At 45.6% G+C, this 12,503-nt stretch overlaps 1 protein-coding gene across 7 annotated transcripts in view; it reads left to right on the plus strand.

Annotated features, from left to right (window-relative positions):
* LOC129837707 (protein spire homolog 1-like) overlaps window positions 1-12,503 on the plus strand; it is a 66,194-nt gene that overhangs the window by 44,395 nt on the left and 9,296 nt on the right. Inside the window, exons 9-14 of one of the 7 annotated variants that reach the window (XM_055904086.1) lie at window positions 1,423-1,464; window positions 3,409-3,456; window positions 4,491-4,654; window positions 6,491-6,590; window positions 7,287-7,429; window positions 9,390-9,554. In XM_055904086.1, the coding sequence (XP_055760061.1) occupies window positions 1,423-1,464; window positions 3,409-3,456; window positions 4,491-4,654; window positions 6,491-6,590; window positions 7,287-7,429; window positions 9,390-9,554 (662 nt within the window). The remainder of the gene's footprint in view (window positions 1-1,422; window positions 1,465-3,408; window positions 3,457-4,490; window positions 4,655-6,490; window positions 6,591-7,286; window positions 7,430-9,389; window positions 9,555-12,503) is intronic. The other 6 variants (XM_055904087.1, XM_055904088.1, XM_055904090.1 and 3 more) reach the window with 6 other exon arrangements.

The following is a 12,503-nucleotide window of genomic DNA, read 5'->3' on the forward strand; positions in this document are numbered from 1 at the left end:
GAGTGACACCTCTCTATGTCTCTCTCTCTCTCTCTCTCTCCCTCTCGCTCTCTCTCTCTCTCTCTCTCTCTCTCTCTCTCTCTCTCTCTCTCTCTCTCTCTCACTCTCTCGCTCTCTCTCTCTCTCTCTCTCTCTCTCTCTCTCTCTCTCTCTCTCTCTCTCTCTCTCTCTCTTTCTCTCTCTCTCTCTCTCTCTCACACACACACACACACACACACACACACACACACACACACACACACACACACACACACACACACACACACACACACACACACACACACACACACACACACACACACACACACACTGTAACGGTAGTCCTCCTCCTCTTCAACCGAAAAGAAGGAGTAGTGATGGAACCAAGGAGCAGCGGGTTGTGAACACATCATTTATTTACAGAAAGACTAAAAACACGAACTTCACTATAACTAACAAAACAACAAACGGAGTAGACAGACCTGGACGACGAATTTACATACAACGCGAAGAACGCACGAACAGGGAAAATAGACTACACAAAATGACGATGTACAAAAACAAACCGAACAGTCCCGTATGCTGCGACAAACACTGACACAGGAGACAACCACCCACAACGAACACTGTGAAACAACCTACCTAAATATGACTCTCAATTAGAGGAACGCCAAACACCTGCCTCTAATTAAGAGCCATACCAGGCAACCCTAAACCAACATAGAAACAGACAACATAGAATGCCCACCCAAACTCACGTCCTGACCAACTAACACATACAACAAACTAACAGAAATAGGTCAGGAACGTGACACACACACACACACACACACACACACACACACACACACACACACACACACACACACACACACACACACACACACACACACACACACACACACACACACACACACACACACACACACACACACACACACTCACACTCATTGTATGAAGTATGTTGTGATTATGCACTTTCACGGGTGCTGGGCATTGGCATGAATGAAAGACACAAGGTGAATCATACTTTCTTTCATTGGTTTGAACGATGTTTCCACCCGGCCAAGTTACTGTTCTTGGATGCCTGTGCTGTTTGGCGTTACAGCTATGCTTGTAATACAGCTTAAACATACATCTTGTCTGGTGTTATGCTAAGTACCTGTATTGACTATAACCAAACCAAACCTTAGAATCTGAAGAGAGAATGTATTTTATTTAGTTATTATGTTAATGATTTCTCACCATTGGCTATGCACTTTCTACTGACTAAGTTCATCATTGTACATTTCTTAACATACTGTACTGCAGCACTATGGACAGCTGCCAGACATGTCGGCAGATGATGTCTTTCTTCTTGCTTACTTAATATATATCTTCTGCTCGTATTCCTCCTATGGATAGCTTAATAACTCTGTAACGCCATCACTGTTTCTCTTGCAGTAATTCGGCCTCTTAGCATGTCTCAAAGTTTTGACTTGTCAGGTAAAGATCTGTCCCGTTACCTGGCTGTTTCTTTACATCTCTATCTATCGTGGTTGTTGTCCATCTGCCCAAGCTACAGCACGCATATTAATGCTGTCATCTCATGCTTCTTCATGCTTCCGTGGTGGTGTTGATGGTTGGCTTGGTTGGCTCTGCAGTGTGCAGTGTGCTCTCTGGTTGTGACGTCAGGATGTCAGACACTGGTCAGGATGAGAACTGTCAAGCGCAGAAGGGAGGTTGATGGCTACCTTCACATCAGCAACTCCCTCATAGACAACTTCAGCATATCTTTCAATCATTCTGAACCTTAGTTCAATTCTTATGACACTTGTTTTTGAATCTCCACATGGAATGTGAAAGGGCTTAATGATCTACTCAGACTAAGCCCAGGGATAATGTTAAGTTAGATGTAGCCTTACATACCATAGATAGTTGTGAAAAAGACTAAGGTAGATGTGACTCAAACAGGCCAACGTGGTTATTCGCTGCCTGTCACTACAGTACATCTCTGATAATGAACTATTTCTCGAAGACTTGCTGACGTCAAAAGCAACTGTTTTTCTGCATCTCCACACAGCTGGTGCTCATTGTTCTCAGTCCCTCAGGAGGAATTGTAAAACAGTATTTTCCTTGTCTAAATGCTTGAGAAATGCTCACTTCAAAAAATGTTTAATTCTGGGATTAGTCAAGACTTGTTAGATCTTCCTACATTTTTCTCTAATCTATTGTTGTGCTTGGGATGAAACCTACAGTATGTTAAAAACATATTTGATATTGATAAAAGTCAGTAGCCTATAGCCAGTAGAGACAACAGAGCTCCTGCCTTTCAAACTCCCACTGAATAATCTTCTTTTCCATCTTTCTTTTCCACACTAAAATAAATCAGGGAAAGAGTTGCCTAAGCTAAAGAACTCCATTACTCAGAAATTCACATTACAAACAACCAAGACGTGCATAAGCATAACTACCTTCCTCGGTTTTCTAGAAAATGACGGTCCTCCTCACACAAAGCAGTTGTTAATCTTGGAAAGTGAGTCTGCAGAATTTAATCAGAGGTGGGATCAGAGAGCAGCGTAGACAGGAGCTGTCGTCACACACACACACACACACACACACACACACACACACACACACACACACACACACACACACACACACACACACACACACACACACACACACACACACACACACACACACACCTGTCGGCTCCCAGCTCTATTCAACACAAAAAAGCACATTCTCACAAAGACATCAGTGTATCTCCAACATCGCCTGCATTGGTCATTTAGCACTTCTGAATAACTTACAGTATTTGGCTGTTTTTAAAACAGATAAGAAGAGGATACCTTCTGTTTTATAAGGTTGTACTGCAGTGGTTACCCAAAAATGTCATCACCAATACATCCTTTAGTAAGATAGATAGCTAATGAATTTACATTGGTGACACTGAAAATAATTTATAATAATCTACACTCTTACTCTTTTATGTGTCAACACTTCCTGTTGTGGGCAGGGTATCTGAATTGGCTGTGCTTGACAGTCTGATTGGCTGTGCTTGACATTTCTCCCACTGATCCCAGCGTCTTTCATCACATTGGAGGCAATTTTACCCTTTGCTCAACTAGTTGGTTCAATTTATTGTTGTGAAGCTTTAATGTGTGTGTGTGTGTTATGTGTATGTGTATGTGTTTGTGCGTGCGTGCGTGCGTGCGTGCGTGCGTGCGTGCGTGCGTACGTACGTGAGTGTGTATGTGATGGTTGGCTATCTGAACTTCATTGCAGCTGGGTACTTATCCCCTTACTTTGTGGCCAGATTCTCCAATACCAATACTCACCGAGAGAGATAGAGTTCTGTAGTCAAATGACAGGCTATGTTTGGGGATAGGGATAAACCATTAGCACAGTCTGGCCTATCATATTTAAGGAAGTGTTCCCTTTTAGGTGGAGGCATATACTACAGCACTCCACAGTTGATCCTTACACGTCAAGGTAAAGTATGTGGAGTGGTTTGGCTCTGTTTATGTGACTAGCAACTTGTGTGCTGCAACACATAATGTTAGCCCTGTTTCGTTTGTCTGCCTATTTGGCTGTATCCTAACACTACTGCTTATGCCTCGACTAAAATAAGCTGAATTATACTATATCGACAAATATAGTTTACAGAAACCAGTGCTTTACAATGTTTTTACTTTTGACTGACACTGAGCATAGTGCCAGAAATGGTGGATGTTTAATCTGCTCTAGTTTAAACCTGGATCTCAGGACCAGTCAGTCTTGTCCCAGCAAGGCAGGTTTAGAAGCTCCAGGACAGCAGTACAGGAGGGCCTTGGCCTCCCACTGAGGTAATGAGGTCGTATTTTAGACTTTTTCCAGAAGAGGTATTCACATTCTCACTGCGTGGTCCTTTTCACAGAGAGGGAGAGAAAGTGAGAGAGCGAGAGAAAGAGAGAGAGAGGGAGAGCGAGCGAGAGAGAGAGAGAGAGAGCCTGGCATCCACAGATCAGATCTGCCTCTGCTACTGATTATCCAGCACTCTCTTCTCCATCCCTTCCTCCGTCACCCCCTCCACTCCCCCCCCCCCCTAATTAATTTATATTTTTCTTGGGGGGAGAAGTTGTCAATGAGAGGCTATGAGGGAGGGAGTCAGCTAGGGTTAGGGTCTCATTAGAATCCTGCTCAGTCCAGGTCTTAAAGGGTAATGAAAGTAGAATCCATGTTGTGTGTGTAACACCAGGCTGCTTCTCCGTCTCTCCTCAACTCACACGCCCTCCTCCCTACCGCTGGTGTGTTCCCCGCGGGTCTGTTCAGGACTGTGCAACGTTACTGAACACTAAAATAGAAATGTATCACATAGAACAGATATGTTTGTCCAGATTCTGGAATTCTGTTCCCAGCTCTATACATGACATTTCTATCTGCAGGGTTCAGTATAGTTAGCTACGTTGCATCCTGCTGAAATCACCCCTGGGTATTTGAGCTGTCCTCTGTCTGATCAGTCTTCTTGTGACAACCTCTCTGTCCAGATGTGTCCAGCCCTGATGGCCGCAGGAAGACTTCCAGCACCATGACCCTCAGCAGTCTGTCCAATGGGGGGCCAGGGACACCAGGGGGTGGAGCCCAGGCACTATGTCAGAGGAAGAGGCTGAAAGCGCCTACCCTGTCAGAACTGGACAGCTCCGACTCTGACGTAAGTGTGTTTGTGTAAGTGTGTGTATGTGTGTGTGTGTGTGTGTGTGTGTGTGTGTGTGTGTGTGTGTGTGTGTGTGTGTGTGTGTGTGTGTGTGTGTGTGTGTGTGTGTGTGTGTGTGTGTGTGTGTGTGTGTGTGTGTGTGTGTGTGTGTGTGTGTGTGTCTTTTGGTAGTTGACATCAGTATACAGTTGAAGTCGGAAGTTTACATACACTTAGGTTGGAGTCATTAAAACTTGTTTTTCAACCATTCCACACATTTCTTGTTGACAAACTATAGTTTTGGCAAGTTGGTTAGGACATCTACATTGTGCATGACACAAGTCATTTTTCCAAAAACTGTTTACAGACAAATTATTTCACTTATAGTTCACTGTATCACAATTCCAGTGGGTCAGAAGTTTACATACACTAAGTTAACTGTGCCTTTAAACAGCTTGAAAAATTCCAGAAAATGATGTCATGGCTTTATAAGCTTCTGTTAGGCTAATTGACATAATTTGAGTCAATTGGAGGTGTACCTGTGAATGTATTTCAAGGCCTACCTTCAAACTCAGTGCCTCTTTGCTTGACATCATGGAAAAATCAAAAGAAATCAGCCAAGACCTCAGAAAAATATTGTAGACCCCCACAAGTCTGGTTCATCCTTGGGAGCAATTTCCAAACGCCTGAATGTACCACGTACATCTGTACAAACAATAGTAGGCAAGTATAAACACCATGGAACCACGCAGTCGTCATACCGCTCAGGAAGGAGATGCGTTCTGTCTCCAAGAGATGAACGTACTTTGGTGCCAAAGGTGCAAATCAATCCCAGAACAACAGCAAAGGACCTTGTGAAGATGCTGGAGGAAACAGGTACCAAGGTTTCTATATCCACAGTAAAACGAGTCTTATATCGACCTAACCTGAAAGGCCGCTCAGCAATAAAAAAGCCAGAGTACGGTTTGTAACTGCACATGGGGACAAAGATTGTACTTTTTGGAGAAATGTCCTCTGGTCTGATGAAACCAAAATAGAACTGTTTGGCCATAATGACCATCGTTATGTTTGGAGGAAAAAGTGGGAGGCTTGCAAGCCGAAGAACACCATCCCAACCGTGAAGCATGGGGGAGGCAGCATCATGTTGTATGGGGTGCTTTGCTGCAGGAGGGACTGGTGCACTTCACAAAATAGATGGCATCATGAGGTAGGAAAATTATGTGGATACATTGAAGCAAAATCTCAAGACATCAGTCAGGAAGTTAAAGCTTGGTCACAAATGGGTCTTCCAGATGGACAATGACCCCAAGCATACTTCCAAAGTTGTGGCAAAATGGCTTAAGGACAACAAAGTCAAAGTATTGGAGTGGCCTCACAATTCCCTGACCTCAATCCTATAGAAAATGTGTGGGCAGAACTGAAAAAGCGTGTGCGAGCAAGGAGGCCTACAAACCTGACTCAGTTACACCAGCTCTGTCAGGAGGAATGGGTCAAAATTCACTCAACTTATTGTGGGAAGATTGTGGAAGGCTACCCAAAATGTTTGACCCAAGTTAACAATTTAAAGGCAATGCTACCAAATACTAATTGAGTGTATGCAAACTTCTGACCCACTGGGAATGTGATGAAAGAAATATAGGCTGAAATAAATCATTCTCTCTCCTATTATTCTGACATTTCACATTCTTAAAATAAAGTGGTGATCCTAAATGACCTAAGACAGGGAATTTTTACTTGGATTAAATGTCAGGATTTGTGAAAAACTGAGTTTGAATGTATTTGGCTAAGGTGTATGTAAACCTCCGACTTCAACTGTACATCCTACAGCACTGCTCTCTGTTGTTCCCCCTACAGGATGACATTACCATTGGGGGTCGAAGGTCAGCCAGTAGCTCCAGTGTCTCTACATCGGTGGTAGATGACACATCTCCAGAGTCTGTACTGGGCAGGAAGAGTGAGTTGACCAGAAGGCCAGAGTTAGGGTTGGGGTTAGGGTTCAGCCAGGGTGTGGACATGAAGCTAGGGTTGATTTATTTTGTGGTATCCAATTGGTAGTGACAGTCTTGTCTCATCGCTGCAACTCTTGTACGGACTCGGGAGAGGCGAAAGTCGAGAGCCGTGCGTCCTCCGAAACACAACCCAGCCAAGCCTCACTGCTTCTTGACACAATGCCCGCTTAACCTGGAAGCCAGCCGCACCAATGTGTTGGAGGATCACCGTACACCTGGCGACCGTGACAGCGTGCATTGCGCCCGGCCCTCCACAGGAGTCGCTAGTGCACAATGGGTCAAGAACATCCCTGCCGGCCAAACCCGGTTGACGATGGGCCAATTGTGTGCCGCCCCATGGGTCTCGTCATCGCGGCCGGCTGCGACAGAGCCTGGACTCAAACCAGGATCTCTAGTGGCACAGCTAACACCACTGCACCACTCGGGAGGCGATGAAGCTATGGTTAAGGTTATCATGGAGATCCTAGAATTCTATATGTAATTCCATGCTTTCACAGCTCTCAGCTGTTCACCTGACAGCTCTTCTATGCTGAGACTAATGCTGTCAAAGAGAGTCTTCTCAGTTAACTTAACTGGTAATATAAGGGTTACAGTACTACATAAAAGTATATCACACATATCCTCTCTCCCCCCACCCCCAGCTCCACCCATGTTCCTGCCTATCTCCTCCACCCCCCAGCCTGAGAGACGGCATGCCCCCCAGAGGAGACACTCCATTGAGAAGGAAACGCCCACCAATGTACGGCAGTTCATACCCCCATCCAGACAGAGCTCCAAGTCTCTGGTGAGTAACAGAAGAGAACAAGGAAAAGAGAAGAGTTTATCAATCTGGAGAAAATGAGCACATTGGAGATTTTGGTTCCTGAATAGTGTGTCAGTTTGTCTTGTGTTCATCAGCCTTCATCTTCTTTCTGTTAGGTGATGTAAGATGCTCCTAACACCCCACCTCCAATCCCCCCACCTCTTCTCCCCCACACACCCCTGTCCTCCCCCTCTTCCATACACCTCTATAACCCCTGTCCTCCCCCTCTTCCATCCACCTCTATAACCCCTGTCCTCCCCCTCTTCCATCCACCTCTATAACCCCTGTCCTCCCCCTCTTCAATACACCTCTATAACCCCTGTCCTCCCCCTCCTCCATACACCTCTATAACCCCTGTCCTCCCCCTCTTCAATACACCTCTATAACCCCTGTCCTCCCCCTCTTCCATCCACCTCTATAACCCCTGTCCTCCCCCTCTTCCATCCACCTCTATAACCCCTGTCCTCCCCCTCTTCAATACACCTCTATAACCCCTGTCCTCCCCCTCCTCCATACACCTCTATAACCCCTGTCCTCCCCCTCTTCCATCCACCTCTATAACCCCTGTCCTCCCCCTCTTCCACACACCTCTATAACCCCTGTCCTCCCCCTCTTCCATCCACCTCTATAACCCCTGTCCTCCCCCTCTTCCACACACCTCTATAACCCCTGTCCCCCCCCTCTTCAATACACCTCTATAACCCCTGTCCTCCCCCTCTTCCATCCACCTCTATAACCCCTGTCCCCCCCCTCTTCAATACACCTCTATAACCCCTGTCCTCCCCCTCCTCCATACACCTCTATAACCCCTGTCCTCCCCCTCTTCAATACACCTCTATAACCCCTGTCCTCCCCCTCTTCAATACACCTCTATAACCCCTGTCCTCCCCCTCTTCAATACACCTCTATAACCCCTGTCCTCCCCCTCCTCCATACACCTCTATAACCCCTGTCCTCCCCCTCTTCAATACACCTCTATAACCCCTGTCCTCCCCCTCTTCAATACACCTCTATAACCCCTGTCCTCCCCCTCTTCAATACACCTCTATAACCCCTGTCCTCCCCCTCTTCCATCCACCTCTATAACCCCTGTCCCCCCCCTCTTCAATACACCTCTATAACCCCTGTCCTCCCCCTCCTCCATACACCTCTATAACCCCTGTCCTCCCCCTCTTCAATACACCTCTATAACCCCTGTCCTCCCCCTCCTCCATACACCTCTATAACCCCTGTCCTCCCCCTCTTCAATACACCTCTATAACCCCTGTCCTCCCCCTCTTCAATACACCTCTATAACCCCTGTCCTCCCCCTCTTCAATACACCTCTATAACCCCTGTCCTCCCCCTCTTCCATCCACCTCTATAACCCCTGTCCCCCCCCTCTTCAATACACCTCTATAACCCCTGTCCTCCCCCTCCTCCATACACCTCTATAACCCCTGTCCTCCCCCTCCTCCATACACCTCTATAACCCCTGTCCTCCCCCTCTTCCATACACCTCTATAACCCCTGTCCTCCCCCTCCTCCATACACCTCTATAACCCCTGTCCTCCCCCTCTTCCATCCACCTCTATAACCCCTGTCCTCCCCCTCCTCCATACACCTCTATAACCCCTGTCCTCCCCCTCCTCCATACACCTCTATAACCCCTGTCCTCCCCCTCTTCAATACACCTCTATAACCCCTGTCCTCCCCCTCTTCCATCCACCTCTATAACCCCTGTCCTCCCCCTCTTCAATACACCTCTATAACCCCTGTCCTCCCCCTCTTCAATACACCTCTATAACCCCTGTCCTCCCCCTCTTCAATACACCTCTATAACCCCTGTCCTCCCCCTCCTCCATCCACCTCTATAACCCCTGTCCTCCCCCTCTTCCATCCACCTCTATAACCCCTGTCCTCCCCCTCCTCCATCCACCTCTATAACCCCTGTCCTTCTCAGGTTGGGAGGATAGCCCACCATTTGTTCCCCTGGACCCCCCTCCTCCTCCACTCCCCTCCTTCCACCCTCCACCCCTTACGGAGCTCCTACCCTGTCGAGGTGTTTGTCTTGAACATGGTGTGGTCTGCCCTGTCTGCTCTGTACAGGGGAAGAAAGCCTGTCAAGGTTTGCCAGTCGCTCCTTATGTCCCTGCTGGCGCATCGTAGTTCATCATCATCATCTCTTCTAATGCTTCCTGCTTTCCTAGAGACCCATCCCTCGGCCCAGGACTGTTGCTGTTTTCATAGAAAGCCCTTCAGTTTAGGTGTGATTGTCATTATGCATTTTGACAGTCAACAGCAGATGCATCCCTCACTGGACCACCAATCATTTCATCATACTCAGCTTTCCTCCATTTAACCGTAGTTATAGTCGTTGTGCTTGCAAGCATCATGTAGCCTAGCGAGCCACTGCCAATTAAAACAATGCTCTAGATAAATTAACTCCTTCATGTTGTGTATACTGTATATAATGTACTGTTGTTCAGTAGCAAGTATAAACTCCCTGTTTTTTGTTATTGTTGATACTCCCTAGGCTCTCCCCCTCCCTACCTGCCTCTGGGCCAGAGACAATGCAGCCCACTGTATCTCTGTGAGTCATAAGATCAGCAGCAGGAACCGCAGCAGCATTAGAATCAGAGTATATTAAGGATTCTTCTGGGAGTGAGAAACATTAGATGGGTACAATTTTTTTTACTTTGAATAGAGACACATTATTGAGAAACATTATTGGAACAACACCAGGATGACCAGTAATTGCAGCAGCAGCAATAGACCTGGTGTACTGTTAAATATACAGTTGAAGTCGGAAGTTTACATACACCTTAGCCAAATACATTTAAACTCAGTTTTTCACAATTCCTGACATTTAATCCTAGTAAAAATTCCCTGTTTTAGGTCAGTTAGGATCACCACTTTATTCTAAGAATGGGAAATGTCAGAATAATAGTAGAGAGAGTGATTTATTTCAGCTTTTATTTCTTTCATCACATTCCCAGTGGGTCAGAAGTTTGCATACACTCAATTAGTATTTGGTAGCATTGCCTTTAAATTGTTAACTTGGGTCAAACATTTCGGGTAGCCTTCCACAATCTTCCCACAATAAGTTGGGTGAATTTTGACCCATTCCTCCTGACAGAGCTGGTGTAACTGAGTCAGGTTTGTAGGCCTCCTTGCTCACACACGCTTTTTCAGTTCTGCCCACACATTTTCTATAGGATTGAGGTCAGGGAATTGTGAGGCCACTCCAATACCTTGACTTTGTTGTCCTTTAGCCATTTTCTACAACTTTGGAAGTATGCTTGGGGTCATTATCCATTTGGAAGACCCATTTGCGACCAAGCTTTAACTTCCTGACTGATGTCTTGAGATGTTGCTTCAATATATCCACATAATTTTCCTACCTCATGATGCCATCTATTTTGTGAAGTACACCAGTCCCTCCTGCAGCAAAGTACCCCCACAACATGATGCTGCCTCCCCCGTGCTTCCCAGTTGGGATGATGTTCTTCGGCTTGCAAGCCTCCCACTTTTTCCTCCAAACATAACGATGGTCATTATGGCCAAACAGTTCTATTTTTGTTTCATCATACCAGAGGACATTTCTCCAAAAAGTACGATCTTTGTCCCCATGTGCAGTTGCAAACCGTAGTCTGGCTTTTTTATTGAGGTTTTGGAGCAGTGGCTTCTTCCTTGCTGAGTGGCCTTTCAGGTCATGTCGATATAGGATTCGTTTTACTGTGGATATAGATACTTTTGTACCTGTTTCCTCCAGCATCTTCACAAGGTCCTTTGCTGTTGTTCCTAAGGATGAACCAGACTTGTGGAAGTCTACAATTTTCTTTCTGAGGTCTTGGCTGATTTCTTTTGATTTTCCCATGATGTCAAGCAAAGAGGTACTGTTTGAAGTTAGGCCTTGAAATACATCTACAGGTACAACTCCAATTGACTCAAATGATGTCAATTAGCCTATCAGAAGCTTCTAAAGCCATGACATAATTTTCTGGGATTTTCCAAGCTGTTTAAAGGCACAGTCAACTTAGTGTATGTAAACTTCTGACCCACTGGAATTGTGATACAGTGAATTTCAGTGAAATAATCTGTCTGTAAACAATTGTTGGAAAAATTACTTGTGTCATGCAAGTAGATGTCCTAACCGACTTGCCAAAACTATAGTTTGTTAACAAGAAATTTGTGGAGTGGTTGAAAAATTAGTTTTAATGACTCCAACCTAAGTGTATGTAAACTTCCGACTTCAACTGTAGCATCTCCGTAGTCTCACCGCAGGCTTATTTATTGAAGTCAGAAACAGGCAGAAAGAAGCAGAAAACCAACCGCAACTCCAGCTGCAGAGCAAATGGGCCTTGTGTATTTTTAGGTTGTCTAGACCTTTAAGTGAAGCAGAACTAAGTAGAGGATTTAGATGGCGCCGGAGCAGAAGGCATTTTATGTGCCTCGAACGATTATGTTTTTTTGTTTGTTTATCTGCGTTGTTTGTAACTTATTTTTTGACTCTTTTGTACATAATGTTGCCGCTACCATCTCTTATGACCGAAAATAACTTTTAGACATCAGGACTGTGATTACTCATCACGGACTAGCAGAATAATTTTTTTTCTTTCACAACTCTGACGATTCCGAGGCGGAGGATATACGGCTCCCTCGGATACCTTCCCCAACCCCAGTGATCTACGTGAAGAGGAGGCGGAGAAAGAGAGGCCGGAGGGCGGGCTGCCTTCTGAAAAGTCGGAGACAATCGAATTAACCCCCACTCCCCTCAATTCTGCAAGCATACATGCAATCTCTGGACAATAAAATGGACGAGTTATTGGGAAGATTAAACTACCAACAGGACATTAAAAACTGTAACATCTTATGCTTCACGGAGTCGTGGCTGAACGACGACAATATCAACATACAGCTGGCTGGTTATACTATGTACCGGCAGGATAGAACAGCAGCATCTGGTAAGACAAGGGGCGGCGGTCTATGTATTTTTGTAAACAACAGCTGGTGCACGATATCTAAGGAAGTCTCAAGCTATTGCACGCCTAAGGTAGAGTTTCTCATAATTATT

This window comes from Salvelinus fontinalis, chromosome 38 (genome assembly GCF_029448725.1).
Source record: "Salvelinus fontinalis isolate EN_2023a chromosome 38, ASM2944872v1, whole genome shotgun sequence".
In the NCBI taxonomy this organism is placed as follows: domain Eukaryota; kingdom Metazoa; phylum Chordata; class Actinopteri; order Salmoniformes; family Salmonidae; genus Salvelinus; species Salvelinus fontinalis.